This window comes from Mirounga leonina, unplaced genomic scaffold, assembly GCF_011800145.1.
Source record: "Mirounga leonina isolate KUSES-001 unplaced genomic scaffold, KU_Mleo_1.0 Mir_488, whole genome shotgun sequence".
NCBI classification, from domain to species: Eukaryota; Metazoa; Chordata; class Mammalia; order Carnivora; family Phocidae; genus Mirounga; species Mirounga leonina.
In genome coordinates, this window is record NW_023270777.1 from 3,080,311 (window position 1) to 3,094,766 (window position 14,456).

Genomic DNA, 14,456 nt, shown 5'->3' on the forward strand with positions numbered 1-14,456 from the left:
CCTCCGAGGAGGCCACTAGTCTGTCTGTGCACGATGGCACTTCCAGGGGACACAGGCTCCGAGGGTCCCCCCCTCGCTCCCTGCCCAGCAGTCTGGCTCTGCCCATCCCCTCCGGAACCTGGGTTTCCGACACTGTTGGTGGGCTTCTAGACTTGAGCTTTCCCCTCAGCCGGGTCTGTTTTGCCCGTGTGGGCCCCCCCGCTACTTAAAACATTCGGATCCACTGGGTTTCGGGGCGCTGGGGCGACTTGCGGCCATCTTCCCAGCCAGGAGCGGCTCCCCGGGAGCAGAGAGCACGGCCCAGGTACTCTGTGGTCCCAGCATCCAAGCCAGTGAGCGACGTACTCAGGCCCCTCAGAGTACGGCTGCCAGGTCAATGAACGAACATCCAGCACCTCTAGATCTGTGACTGTTCCTCTCGAGACCCTTCCAGAACTCTCTGCAAGACGGGCCATAGGGTTTTCCCGGGGAGAGAAGCACTTGGAGGAGATGGAAAATACAGTAAGAAAAGTTTACAATTCTCTCTCCACTGCACCAACGACCGGTACGTACTGGAGTCACGTAGGACAGTCTTCAGAGCAGAAGGTTCTGGATTTAGGGCACAAGAGGCGACTTTTCACCCTTCTACTGCCCTGACGTTAACGTTTCCCTGCAGGAGTCCCAGAACCTCCAGATGGCCACCTTGCCGGTTAGAATGTCCTCCAGCCCGCTGCTCAGCTCCCTACAAGGCCTTCTTCCTTCTCACGTATGCCTACCTGCCACGCAGGCTGGGCCAAGCCTTAATTGTAGTGGTTTCTTCAAGAGCAACAGTTTTCAGTATGTCTTTTGAGACTACAAAATAGCATCTGCCTTCCAATTCTCGCAGTTTCCTTCAAGAAACGCCGTCACAGTCCCCCAGTCTCTGTACTGAGGACCGTTGCCCCGGTGCATCCGTGGGCCTCTGGGAGAAGATGGCCAGAACGGGTCAAGAACATGCCAGTCACTCGTCTGAACGAGGTGGCTGGTTTTCCTTCCCCGCAACCCTCAGCGGAACCCGAACGGCTGCCGGGTGCGGGCACCGTCCCACTCTCTTCGCGGGGGGTTCGGTGACCGGCGTCTGCAGCCGAAGTGTCAAAGCCACCTGTTTCTTCCTGCTGCTTCCCCAGTGCATCCTGGGCGCCCCGACGTCAAGTTCACGGACTCTGGGGCACCAACGGGCCCGAATCCTAAGCCCAGCCCGGCGCGTACCTAGCGTGACTGACGGGCTGCAAGGGACCGAGCCGCTCCCTCCGCAGCAGTCACGCAGGCGCGCCCGTTCTGAGTCCTCAAGAGACCTTTGTTTCTGATCACCGATCTCGACGTGAACTTTGCAGGGTTTAGATCCAGTGAGGAGGCCACACACACTTCCGCCAGTGTATGTAGTTCATTCCCGCGCTTAGGACAGTTCTGTTTCTGGTTGCCGTCGAAGTGTTACTTGGAAGGCAGCTGGCTGGGCTCACTCCCGTCCCCTCAGGGCCCCGTGGGCTGGGGGCTATGGGGACAGTTAACGTGCTGTGAGCAACGATGACACATAAAACCCCAAGTCTTTTGCTCCTTCTTGCCCACCGTGTCCTGGTGTGAGTCACCGAAGTCATATTCTTCTCGGGAATTTCCGTGCCTCCTCCTTAGCTCGGATCCTGCCACGTTGTGGGCAAAGACTCACAAACACTGCCTCCACCTCATGTGGCTGAAAACCCGACGCCGCTGGCCACAGGACCCTGGACGGCAGACCGTACCCTCCTTCCCAGGCCCCGGCCTCCCGTGGCGGGACATGAAAGAAACCCCATCCCCGCCACCAGTTCTGCACCAGTCCTAAGCCCTCCTGATCGGATCTTGAGTCCAGCCACCACTCTCGGTCCCCATCACCTCCTCGGGCCAGGGAGGGCCGTCCTCCCAGCATCATTGCAGAGCTGTCCACGCGGCCTGCCCGATTCCTCTCTGGCCCCACTCTCGTCCGATCTGCCAGCCGGGTGACCCGGAAATCCCGGCTTACCCCTCCATGTCCTCCCACTCCCCGTGCTCCTGCCCCGCGGGGCTGCTGCACCTGCTGGGAGGTGGCCGAAGCTTTCCAGAACGGCACTGTGCTACCCTCACTGGTGAGCTGCTCCGCCCCCCGCCCCCCTTTCCCAGGGCCAGCCCCTTCCCGTCCTGCGGGGTTCACAGCCCCAGAGAAACCTGCGCTGAGAACCCACGCCGAAGTGAGCCCCCGAGCCCTGTATTTTCCGCCTCGGCCCCTTGTCTCTTTCCTCCCGGGATGGGGCCCTGGCGCCCCACGCTCTTGCATCTCCAGCACAAAACACAAAGCTCGGCATGAGCACGTGCTTGGCGAACATCTCGTTTGTGATTTCCCACTTACTTCCTGGCCAGGTAACCTCTGCAGACAGCCTGGAAGAAGATAATGATGTCGGTAATCTTTAGATCCCTTTCTTCCTCTAAGTGCGCCAAAACGCCAGCTCTGAAAAATATCTTGCTCTGTCCGATTCTGTACAAGTTCGGGTCCAATTCTAAAGCCCGGATCTGAAAGAGAAAGAGTCCGCTTACTCTTGGCCACAGGACAGACTCTGTCAGTAATCCGCAGAGCAGAGGAGTCCAGGAAAGCTTACCATTCGTTCACAAGCCTGCTTGCCGTCCATGAAACCCTTAGGAATAGCATTCGGAGTCAGGATCTCGTATCTGTAAGAAAACCAGCCCAAAAATCTTCCGTAAAAATCTGTGGGAACATCTTCCTACTAACTGAGTTCTGTTTCTCAAAGAGGCAAGAATGGGATAGGTCATCATGTCACAGGAAGAGTTAAGACATGACAGGGTCCTGATCTGAGATTTTCTGCGGATCTGGTTTCTCTTTCTTAAAACAGGAGGCAAACTGAGCAGGAGCTTAGTTCTCCAAGGACAAACACTGGGTTTAAGAAGTGGTGGTGAAGAGTAAAAGCATGGTGTTTGAAAAAAAATCTTTTGTTTTTCATTTCCCCCCAAACGTTCACAGGCCTAAAATGCAAGGAGAATCTGGCCGTGTGTGTGTGATTTGTAGGCGTTTATTATGTAACCGAGTAATGCCTGGAGGCCTCCACTTCACCAGTAGAAGGTACCAGGGTGACGTTCAAAAAAGCACAGGCCTGGGTCTGCTTGTGCTCGCTGGGCTGTACATTTAAGATCTGGGCACTTTAGGTGGGTCGTACTGCAAGAAAAATACATTTTAGCAAAAATACATCCTACAACACATTGAAGGATGAATCCTGGCTACATCACTCAACTTTGTATTCTGGATGCTAATTAAAGTCCCTTTTCTCCTATTAACAAAAAGCAAAATTCTACCGTGTTTATCAGACAGTGGGGCCCTGGTAAGGCCTCCCCCAAACCCCTAAACTCTGGAATAGTTTCTCAGCTGGATTCCACCTGGACCGGTGGCAGAAAGCACCCTTCTTTGACCTGCAGACTTGTTTATATAATTGAACAGCCAATGTTGTCATAATTGAAAATCTGATTTCCAAGAGAAAAATGAAAAAAAAAAAGCAAATGGCACAAATACCCAATGATACATAAATTACACGATACGTTTAAAAAAATCAATTTCTCGTGTTTTCGTTCATTTCTATTGCATCCACTTCTGTTGATCTTCTGCCTTTTTTTTCTTCATCCTTTTCTTTTCTTTTTTTTTTTTTTTAAAGATTTTATTTATTTATTTGAGACAGAAAGAGAGAGAGAGAGAGAGCATATGAGAGGGGGCAGGGTCAGAGGGAGAAGCAGGCTCCCCGCCGAGCAGGGAGCCCGATGCGGGACTCGATCCCGGGACTCCAGGATCATGACCTGAGCCGAAGGCAGTCGCTTAACCAACTGAGCCACCCAGGCGCCCCTCTTCATCCTTTTCTAATCTATCCGATTCCCTCCCCTGCGTGAGTAAAAGGACCGTGCGTACCCACGTGCGCACGCACACGGTGGAAAACGTATGTACACGTTTGTACGTAAGCAGACCTATACGGATACGTCTTCACTGGAAGTTGGAGAAAAATATCCCCAAACGTCTTCAAGAGTCACTCCTGAGTGATTTTTATTTACTTTTGACTTCGCGAGTTTTACAAATTTTCCTCTGTATAAAGACGACACTCAATATTCTTGGCCAGTAACAAGGTAATAATGATAATAATAATAATCCCTTTCCAGGGTGCCTGGGTGGCTCTGTCGCTGGGCGTCTGCCTTCGGCTCAGGTCGTGATCCCGGGGTCCTGGGATTGAGTCCCACATCGGGCTCCCTGCTCCACGGGAAGCCCGCTTCTCCCTCTCCCACTCCCCCTGCTTGTGTTCCCTCTCTCGCTGTGTCTCTCTCCGTCAAATAAATAAAATCTTTAAAAAAAAATAATAATAATCATCCCTTTCCTATATGGAAAAGCAACCGAACCTACCCAGAAAGCAAGGACAAAGGTTTCCTCGTCAGTTCCCTGTTTTGATGCACATCAACATAAGCTGTGAAACACATGGGAAAAAAGCCAAAGTTGGCAATACCTCTGTCTGAATTCCTGGAAAACTATCCGGTTGGGGAAGCCCTGGCGACAGATCCGGATTCCTTCCAGGACGCCGTTACAGCGAAGCTGGTCTAGCACCAGGTGCGGGTCCAGTTTTCCAGCCTAATCAAGCAAACGACAGTTGGACACTTTAGTCTTCGCGACCTGACCCGGATGCGCTCTGAACAGCGGCGTACGGTGTGCGGGACACGTACCCGCTTCTCGTGATTGGGAATGATGCAGCGAACGAAGTTAGGGTTGGTGTTCCGGAGGGTCGCCATCAGCTTGGTGAGAGACTCTTTGTAGAGCTGCCCGACGGTCCGGAACATGCCCTTCTTGGTTTTATACGCAGAGCCAAAGGCGGTCTCCGTCATGCCCGTCACCTGATCCAGACCCACGATACGGTCCACTGGTGGAAATAAAAAAGGAAAGGGAAATCAGCCCCCTCGAGCTCTCCCGCGGGGGCAGGAAAGACACAGTGATGGTGCAGCAGGCCAAGCTTTGTGGCACGGATGACAGGAGATGCCATAGAGAGGTAAGGCAGTCAGCGTGTTTGGACACCGCACAAGCCGTGGAACCAACAGCCACACACCCCCATGGCAGGCTCCCGGGTGCGGACAGCTCCATACACATACCAGCAGATGCCTTCGCCTACGCTCGGGGACACACTGCGTCTAGTAGCACTTGGCCTGCGTCACGTGCCAGCACGTGGAGAATGCGGGATCGCCACCAGCATGCCCGGTGCGCGACCGGACACGGCGACAAGTCTCAGGGTAGGAAGCGGCTTACGAACAGACGCGCGTGCACCAAGCACATCCCCTTAGGGAATATGCTGGGGGGCGGGGGACGGGACCAGAGGCCTCTCTTCTTCGTCATCGGTCACTCCCGTCTCAGGAACGGAGGCAGGAGGACGGGAGTAGGGGCGGGCAAGCGCCAGGTCCGTCCTCCACGCGGGGGCGGTGCTCCCTGCGGGATGAGCGCGCAGCGCGGGAAGGGGCCTCCCGAGTCCGGGTCTTGGCCGCGTGCGGCGGTGGCGAGACCGCGCGGACGCCTCGCTCCGGTGGCAGCAACAGACCCGGCCCTGCCGAGCGGGACCGCGCGTGGCCCCCAGCGGAGCATCCTGCGCGGAACGTGCCCTCGCTTAGAACAGTCGTGAAGTATTTGCAAAGCACCCAAAGTATCCGCTGAACTCTCCCGGTTGATGCCCCCCCGTCAGTCCCGACAGCCACCCCCACGTCTGTGGTTCGTCCCCCCGACGGGCAGCGTGTGGGGCCCCGGCCCCGGCGGGGAAGCGCTTTATGAGCAAGACGTTGCCCACGTCTCCATTTCCAGCGAGGCTCTTAGGGAGCAGGGAACCACGACCCCGGAGTGAGGTCGCTGTCGCCATCGTGCAGGCCTTAAGTGGAAGTTGGGGAAGGGTCGACGGGATGGGCTTCATTCTCCAGGCCCGTGCACGCACCCCGTCCTACAACGTCTGCGAGGCAGAGCCCCCAGACTCAAAGGGCGGGGTCAAGGCCCCTCCTGCCTGTGTCCCCAAGACGGCCCGCCATCCACCTCCGAGGCCGCCCTCTGCCATTCTTTCCCGCACCTCCAACCTGTCCCTCCTCACGGGTTCCGGCAGAAGACCGCGCCCCGCCGCGCCCCTGCACGCGCCACCAGACCCTGAACGTCCCTTGACCCTGCGTCCACCCACTTCTCTGTCTCCTCAGCGCCGAGCTTCTTTCGGGAACCGTTCGCACGCTCGGCACTGCTCACGCCTTGCACGAGTTCGCACTGCCCGGGCAGCTGCCTGGCTTCCAGTCCGGCCGCTCCGGCAGGGACAGGTCGGTCGCTCAGCGGACACCGTCCGGTGTCCACCTGACCCGGTGCGTCTGTGGGCCATCCCGACGGCGTTCTAGGAACTCCCTCCAGCCCCAGCTTCTGCTCTGGACCCCCACCCAGCTCTATGGCCACTCTGGTCCCCCTGGTGACTTCTTTTCCTGAGCATCATGGCCCTCGCTGGGGGTCCAAACTCCACTCAGCCCCGAAACCCAAGGAGAGGCACACGCTACTTGACCTGCTTGTCTCAAGGCACATTCTCGTCCTGGGGGCTCTCGTTTGCGGCTTGAACTGGCTCCACCTGACGACCCTGCACCAGTCACCAGACACTGGTTTCTCCTGCCTGCTCAGGAGTCACAAAGGCGCCTCTGCCTTCCACAAATTCTTGTGACGTGCCCGGCGTGACGTCTGGCGTCTGGCCCATCACAGGCTGGACGCGTATGTTAGGGAATAAACACAGCAAACGTCGAATACGTCTACAATTACCGACAGCGAGAAAAGCACTGGAAGAAAGGATGCTACGAAAGAGACAGGGGGTCGGAGGTCCCTCTGGAGAAATTTCTCTTTCCTGCCCAATGGGTAAGCACGAGCCCATGGAGAGCAGACCGTTCCAGGCGGCGGGAACAGCACGGAAGGACCAGGGGCAGGAGAAGTGACAGTAGCCCATGCCAAGGACGCACGACACGCACGGAGATTTGGGGCGCCCAGAACCGGCTGGGGAGGGGTCACCGGAGAGGGGACGGCTGGGCCAGTCCAGGCTCCGAGAGAGATGAGGGGAGTGGAACCCGTGATCGCAGGGGACAGGGAGAGAGGAGGAGGATACGACACATCTTTTGGTGGGAGGACGACTTGCTCTGATGATTAAGCTGATGTCGAAACTACGACAGACATGTCAAGAGTAAGTCCTAGGACTTTGGCTGGGGGTGTCACTGCAACATGGGGGAGAAGTGCTCTTTGTGCCCCCAAATCCTCCAGGTTCGGGGCACGTGAGGCACCAGAACATTCCGGCCTGCTGCTAAGAAGAAAGGCCTGCACTAGGAAGGCAGATGTGGGAGCTGTCGACTCGGGGAGTAGTCACGCGACCGATGGGCCAGCTCAGGGGGACCAAGCTGGGGAGAGAGGAGGAGCCAGACGGGAGGAGCGGGGAGCAGCAGCCAGAAGCAGGAGGGGCAGGTCAAAGTCCTACAGAGCACGTTCTCTGCCGCACCGTCCACCCTGGTCCTCCTCGTGGGCCTCCCACGCAGAGGGACCCCCGGGACGGAGGCCAGAGACCAGGCGTCCCCTCGACTGCCCTTATACCAGCCACTCGCCAAAACTGGCCAAGCCAAACCTCGAAATGTCTTCCATCTGTCCCTCCGTTCCACGGCCCTCGTTTGGGCTCTCACTGCTCCCCCGGATTCCTCCCTGCAGTACCCTCCTGCCTGCTCCTTCCTCCTCTCCCCGAGCCACCACGCTGGTCTTGCCATGGAGGCCTCTGGTCCCAGGGTCGTGATTCACAGGTCTTTCTAAAAAGACCTAACTGAGCAAGTTCTTTATTCCTATACTTCAAATCCTTCCGTTTCTCCTGCAGCTTGTAGGGTACGGTCTGAATCCCCGAGCCCGGGAGTGTAGCCAGTGATGCAGAACTCGGTCCTGAGCCAGAAACACCTGCCCCTCACGAGCTCTGTGATCTGGAGTCAGCTCACCCGGCTGCTGGAAGTCTCAGTCGCTTCCTCGGTCAACGGAGCTACCGTGACCGACCTCAGACGAGTGTGCGAACATTCCAGAGCTTGATGAAGGGACCTCCGGCCACTTTCCCCACACCTGAAGCCCCAACTACAAACTAGGTGCATTTTCTCAGAGACCAGGCCCTCGGGTCTTGTCCTTTGCTCTCTGCCTGGAATTCCCACCCCTCTTTCCGGCCATCCCGGCAAACACCTCTCGGCTTTTAAATCCTCACTCCTCTACCCAGCTAACTCTTCTTAGGCCCCGGTGTCCACCCTGCGTCCAGACTCAGTGGGCCCCTCCCTCCTCTAGGCTTCCAATTGCTTAGGCCAGATCCCAGGACAACGTCCACTGTGTTCTGTGCATCTTCCCGCAGCACGGGGCTCCCCCGGGGAGAGCTCTCCAGCACCTGGCGCATGCACCCAGGGCCCTAAGAGCCGGGGCCTGGTGTCTCTGGACCCCTCCGACCACCAGCTCGGACGATGCCCCCTGCTCTCCAACATTGGCCTCACAGTGTGCCAGGCACACCGGAGTCACATGGTAAACATCCCCTCGGTGGGCGCGGTTACCCACAAGCCAAGGAGGAGGGGTGCCCTGTTTACGTGGCCGGGACTTGGCTGGGCTGGTTTTGCAAGTCTGTAGCCTGTGAGGGGAGTCCTTCGACAAGCTGTCAGCCGGTGTCGAAGCACGCGGTCCCGAGCGGGAGCTGCTTTTTACACTGAAAATGAAAAACCAATCACAATGAACCTGATTCTCAAATTAAGGGAACCCAAAGCTAAATACTTGGGTTTTTAAAACATTAATGCTTTGGACTTCCAGCTCTCTTTTTTTTGTTTATAAAAATTTATAAAACAATAAATTAAAATTTATTTTATTATTATTATACTTAAAGATTTCATTTATTTGACAGAGAGACAGCGAGCAGGAACACAAGCAGGGGGAGAGAGAGAGGCAGGCCTCCCGCCAAGCAAGGAGCCCGATGCGGGGCTCGATCCCAGGACCCCGGGATCATGACCTGAGCCGAAGGCAGACGCTTAACCGACTGAGCCACCCAGGCGCCCCTTTAGTTTAAAAATTTAAACGAAGGTTCGTTTCTAACAACGAGCAAAATTATCTCCTGGGTAAAAGAAAGATACTTTGAGAGCTTCATTAAATGATTGGGGCCACACTACTATTATGGGATCTCATTCTAAAATCAAGGCCCAGAAAAACCTCTATTTAAAGAGAATATTCTCTTGGGGCGCCTGGCTGGCTCAGTGAAGCTTTCAACTCTTGATTTGGGCTCAGGTCATGATCCCAGGGTCTTGGGATCAAGCCCCACCGCAGGCTCCGCCCTCACCATGGAGTCGACTTGAGATTCTCTCTCTCTCTCAAGTAAATGAATAAATAAAAAGAATGTTTTCTTGTTGAGGGGCGCCTGGCTGGCTCAGTCGGCGGAGCATGCGACTCTTCATCCTGGGGTCCTGAGTTCGAGCCCCACGTTGGGGGTAGAGATTACTTAAACAAACAAAAAAAACTTTAAAAATGAGACCTGCGAGGGCTACTTTTGCCTCCGGGGAACGGAGGGCTTGGCTTGTGCCCCTGCTGCCGACTCCCCCATCTGCTGCGTCAGGACGGCCTGGCCAGGCTTGCTGGTGGGCGTCGTACAATTATTTGGTCATCCACTAGCCGGAAAAGATTTGGAGTATTTTACCCTAGCAGTTTATTCCTCTATAAAGACTTACGTGGACAGTGAGAAATCGGATGAGCCCCGCAGACCTACCATCTGTATGGGCACACTTAGGATTTAGAAGAAAAGTGCAATCTGTAATCATCAGTCTCATAAAGCGGCTACGGACGGTGCTTTATTTTTAATAAGGAACGCTGCTGTCTAGGGCCGGAATGCCTGGCTGCCCCTCCTCTGGGGGACGGGCTCAGGACACGAGACGCCTACGAGGTATTTCACGTTCCTCACATCTGCATGGGCCAAAACACTGGTGCTACTGAATTTAATTTCAGTATTTCAGCCGGTTCTTCAGACGCTTTTTGGTAGGAACCAAAGAAACGGGGAGAAACTAATTTTAATAGGTGATGACTACGAGCTACATCGACTACTCCTACAACAGGCCTCTAGTACCTGGTACTGTGCTGGACATGGAGCACGTTCTCCATACTCATTAAATTAAGACAATTCTCCTCTAGCGTGCTGTAAAATGTCACTAACAGGTAAGCACGGGTTCAGAAACAAATCCGTAAGTGCTACGAATCCCCATAGATCCCCATTACGGAGCAATAACACGTGTGTGCTGGTTCCATTCCTGGGTGGTGGAGCCAGTCTGTTAATGGTTCTGGAGTCCCTGGGAATTTTTAGAAAATTTCGAGCAAGTCCACAGGTTGACAGGGAGCGCCCGGGCACAGGGGCATCTGAACTTGAACTCTTCTCCTTAGTTACGGCTGCTGCCGAGCAACACAGCACGCCTGCCCCTCAGCTTGGCCCTGGCGCTCGGTGAATACAGGGGACTTGCGTGAACTCATCGCCAAGGACACAGTTACTGATTTTCTGTTTTTCGTAGCCACACAGCTCCAGCCAGAAGCAGGCTCACAGCCCCTCACCTGTGACGCTCACAGTAACCCTGGGAGCAAAGTGTCACTGTCCCCACGAGACCTCAGGGACTCACGTTGCAAGACCCAAAAGCTGCTTCTCCGGGCACTCCTGGCTCTTGTTAAGACTCAAGATTAAAAATAAAAACAAAAACAAACCAGGACAAGAATATCCTGCACAGCAACCAAAAAAATCCTCCATCCACCGCAAAACCTCCACGCACAGTTTAACTCCGCACACAAACCTCATCAGACCCGACCCCCCGATTCTAAACTAACAGCAGAGATCATGACGGATGGGCGGAACTTACATGGAGATTAAACGACTGCCAGCTTATCAGTCATGCTACTCAATTCTAAGTGGAACCTCTTTAATGACTTCCTGGACCCAAAAAGGACCGGTTCAGCGTTTCTGAAGCCAGAACATCATCATCTCGGTTGGAAGCATGGCTGAGGGGGAAGCTTCCCCCTGAATTAGGACAAGGAGGAAGGGAAGAGTTCAGTGGACATCAGAGATGACGGGACACCCCCAAGAGCCTGTGACAGACTCGAAGCCCTCCCGCAGCGCCGGCCCGCTTCTCCTCGGTGAGTCCGTCCAAGTGAACTGGGCTCCCGCGTTCAAGGGCCGCTTCTACGGAAGACTGGAAAAGGAGCGGGGTTGGGCAGGAGGGGCGTCCTCTAGCAACAGCTGAAACTTGCTCCGTGTACTTCTCACGCTTTCCCTGGTGGAGCCCGGCCTTCCAGAGCGGTCAGCGGCCCCCTGGCACTCACGGTGGTTCAGAAGGACGCGGCAGGTGCAGAGCTGGGTCACGGCCAAGGACACACAGCCGCCCGGTGGCACAGACATGGCCCCTGTCGCCCCCCGCCCTGGTAGTCCAAACACACTGCCTACAATTTTGAGGTCACAACCCCTCTTCGCTGGCTCATGGCTGGCTTAGCTCAGGTCTGGACTTTCAAAACAGATTTGGAAGAAAACAGACCTTTCGTTTATAGCAGAAACTTGTACGACCTCCCTATCCCGCCTCTGGGAATTCTGCTCTTTCCTCTTGTGCGCTTGTCCTTCGATGCTCCTGGAAACTTGTCTTTCCTCCCGCCTCTCACCTTTCTCCTCAGAGCCTGCATGTTCTCCCTGCTCCTTCCCTAACCCTCGGGGGGCTTAGAAGCACAGGGTCACGTGAGCTCCGTGTCCTCGCATTCAGAGGGATGCGCGCTACATTATCAGCGCATCAAAAACAACGGATCACAACCTGGACACCTAGAAACCCCTTCATCGGTTGTCTTCCGAGAATTCTCTGAAAATACTAAAGCCCCATGTCTCCGGTTAACGCCGGCTACCCCTCCCTGGGGTTGGAATCCATAAACACACACTGGGGAGGAAGACATTTTGCTGTAGGAAGACTACACCTGACTTCCAAGACCAGATTTAGCCATGGTGGATGGAAGACCTTCTAAGGAGAAGGAGAGATGGAGCCCGGACACTTGGTTCAGCAAGTCACCCGGTCAGGACACCTCCAGCCAGGTGAGGTCTATGAGGTCAAGGAGCTGGCTGCCTGCCCGATGACGTCATCCAGGAGTGGCTCGGACGCGCCCCGGGCGCAGAAACGCACCTGCTCCACGCGCCGTGAAGAAAGAGCACCTGCGCTGCGGGAGAGGGGAGGGCCACCGTGGGGTGGTGGACAGGGCTGCCGCATCGGAGAACTGGCTGTGGGACGCCCACCCTCGGGTCCCCCTCGCGACAGCTTCTTTACGGTGCGCCAACTTCGTGCCAGGTGCTGGGGAGAGGGCAGCCCACACCAGCACTGACCCTGCTCCCCAAGAGCTCCGTCTGGAACGCTCTTAAGAGATCAGACGTCCAAGAGCTACAGGGCATTAGCTTAAAGAGGGCTCTCTATTTTGGGAGAAAGTCCAGAAGAGCCAGCGCTAACCTTTTAACAAAGCACAGGTCTCTGGCAGCCCCTTCGCTTACAACTCCCTCCGACTTCTCTGTCCCTCCCCCCATGTCCTCGACCTGGCAGGACTCCCCTGGGCCACGGGGGACGGCGTCAGAAGTTCCTCCTCTGGCTTCTTCCGGGCAGCGTGCATTCCAGCCCCCGGGACCCCCTTCGGCATAATCCCGCCCGCATCCCAGCGCCCAGCGCTCCTGACGTGCTTCCTCCCCAGGACGGGGACTAGAACCGAGGGCAGTGACTCGCGTGGAGATGGGCACGCTCCTCTAACTTATTCGTAAGAAACTCTTGGGATGGATTCAGGTCTCAGCATTATTGTGTTCCAAAAATCAGAAAGGAAATTTTGTAAAATGCGTCTGACTCTATCTCGGAACGTCATGCCCTGACAATTTCACTACATGATTAGGAAATTGGCTGATATTCTCTTTTAGGTCGGGCTTTTGGGGGGCCTCTAGCCATGCGTAGGCCGTATTTAAAAACATGGCTAAGGCTTCAGACCACAAGGCTCAGTCGTGTGGAGCTCAATTTCGGGTTCAGGGTACAAATCGACCAACACTGGGCTCAACTTGCACCATCCGAGCCTTGCGGATCGTCTCAGATCTCGAGTTCCAAAGAACAAGCCACGTAGCTCGATGTGCACCTAAGTTCCAAACAAAAGGTATAATGATGAGACCAACACGTGAGAGAAACGTGGAATTGTCCGTTCTCCCAACGTGCATGACTTAAAGAAAGAAACCATCCCTCTCTGGAATTCCATGGCACCGAAAACGTAAAGGTGACCCAGAGACAAAGGAGACCTTCTTTCGCACCTCCGTTCCCAGCATTCCCTTCGAGGCCTGTATATCAAAACGGCACTATTGGAAAAGGCAGTGACCTACCTTTTAATATGCAGTGCTGTAAGTGCTATGAATAAAATAAGAAGCGATGTATATGCGGTAGCGATTGAATTGTTTATGCACTCAAACAGTTGCCTTGAAGGATAATAAAAGTGAGCATGAAATGAAAGGTTCATGCAGGTCTATGAGCAAAACAAAAACAGAAACCCAGGAACCAGCCCCCCTACCCACCCCCCCAGCCTACCCTGCCCTCCCAGCCACCCTGCAGCCCCCCCCCGCCCCGCCCCCGTGAGTTCTTCCTGTGGGCTTAACACCCTTCTGTTTGGAAGACCTACAGGCTTTATACATTCACCTGGTGGCTCATGAAGACCAGAAACACTGTCATAGAAAGAAGCTCTCTGAATATTCTGAATCTCTAAAGCAGAGAGACAGCAAAAACAGGAGGACAGAAGAGCAAATACACAAACACTTCAGTTAGTGTGAGAGACATTCGACATCACAAGGCAACTTTGAAATCGGGCTGCGACCATAGCTAGTCCGGTGCAGAGCCCATGCGACATTACTGTGCGGAGAATTCTGCCCGTTCGGACACAGTTCTTTATAAAATAAACTTAGGCTGCATCACAAAAGAGCCCCTCCCCACTTGGATGCAAGTGTGAGCATCGAATCGTATCAGTGCTACGTGATTACCCCCCTGAAAGCGCAGGAGGAAATTTAAGGGTACTAAGGTGCTACTGGAGTTGTCCTTCATAAAATCATCCTGCAGTTAGCACATCAGGACGAGACTGCGGAAGTCCGGGCACTCTGCTCTGTACGTTAGTGGCTTTTACTGTCCAAAATGCACACTGCTGTCTACTTTGGCGTCCAATGCGGACTTTGGCAACGTAACTGACTTCAAATAGAAATTAGTAACAGATAGGTAACTATTCTTAAGGAAAATAAAATTCAAGTTTTGCAGCAAAATGTTAAAAAACGACTTTAAATCATAAGGTGACACTTGTTGATCATTCCGTTACCCAGGAATATACCTGAGGAGGCACATTTACATGAAAATGCAAT

The 14,456-nt window shown here is 54.7% G+C and overlaps 1 protein-coding gene across 1 annotated transcript in view; it reads right to left on the bottom strand.

Annotated features, from left to right (window-relative positions):
* MYH10 (myosin heavy chain 10) overlaps positions 1 to 14,456 on the bottom strand; it is a 124,725-nt gene that overhangs the window by 32,432 nt on the left and 77,837 nt on the right. The window contains exons 17-20 of the mRNA XM_034989584.1: positions 4,729 to 4,922; positions 4,515 to 4,636; positions 2,622 to 2,691; positions 2,375 to 2,535 (exon numbers count right to left, since the gene is read on the bottom strand). Of these exons, the coding sequence (XP_034845475.1) occupies positions 2,375 to 2,535; positions 2,622 to 2,691; positions 4,515 to 4,636; positions 4,729 to 4,922 (547 nt within the window). The remainder of the gene's footprint in view (positions 1 to 2,374; positions 2,536 to 2,621; positions 2,692 to 4,514; positions 4,637 to 4,728; positions 4,923 to 14,456) is intronic.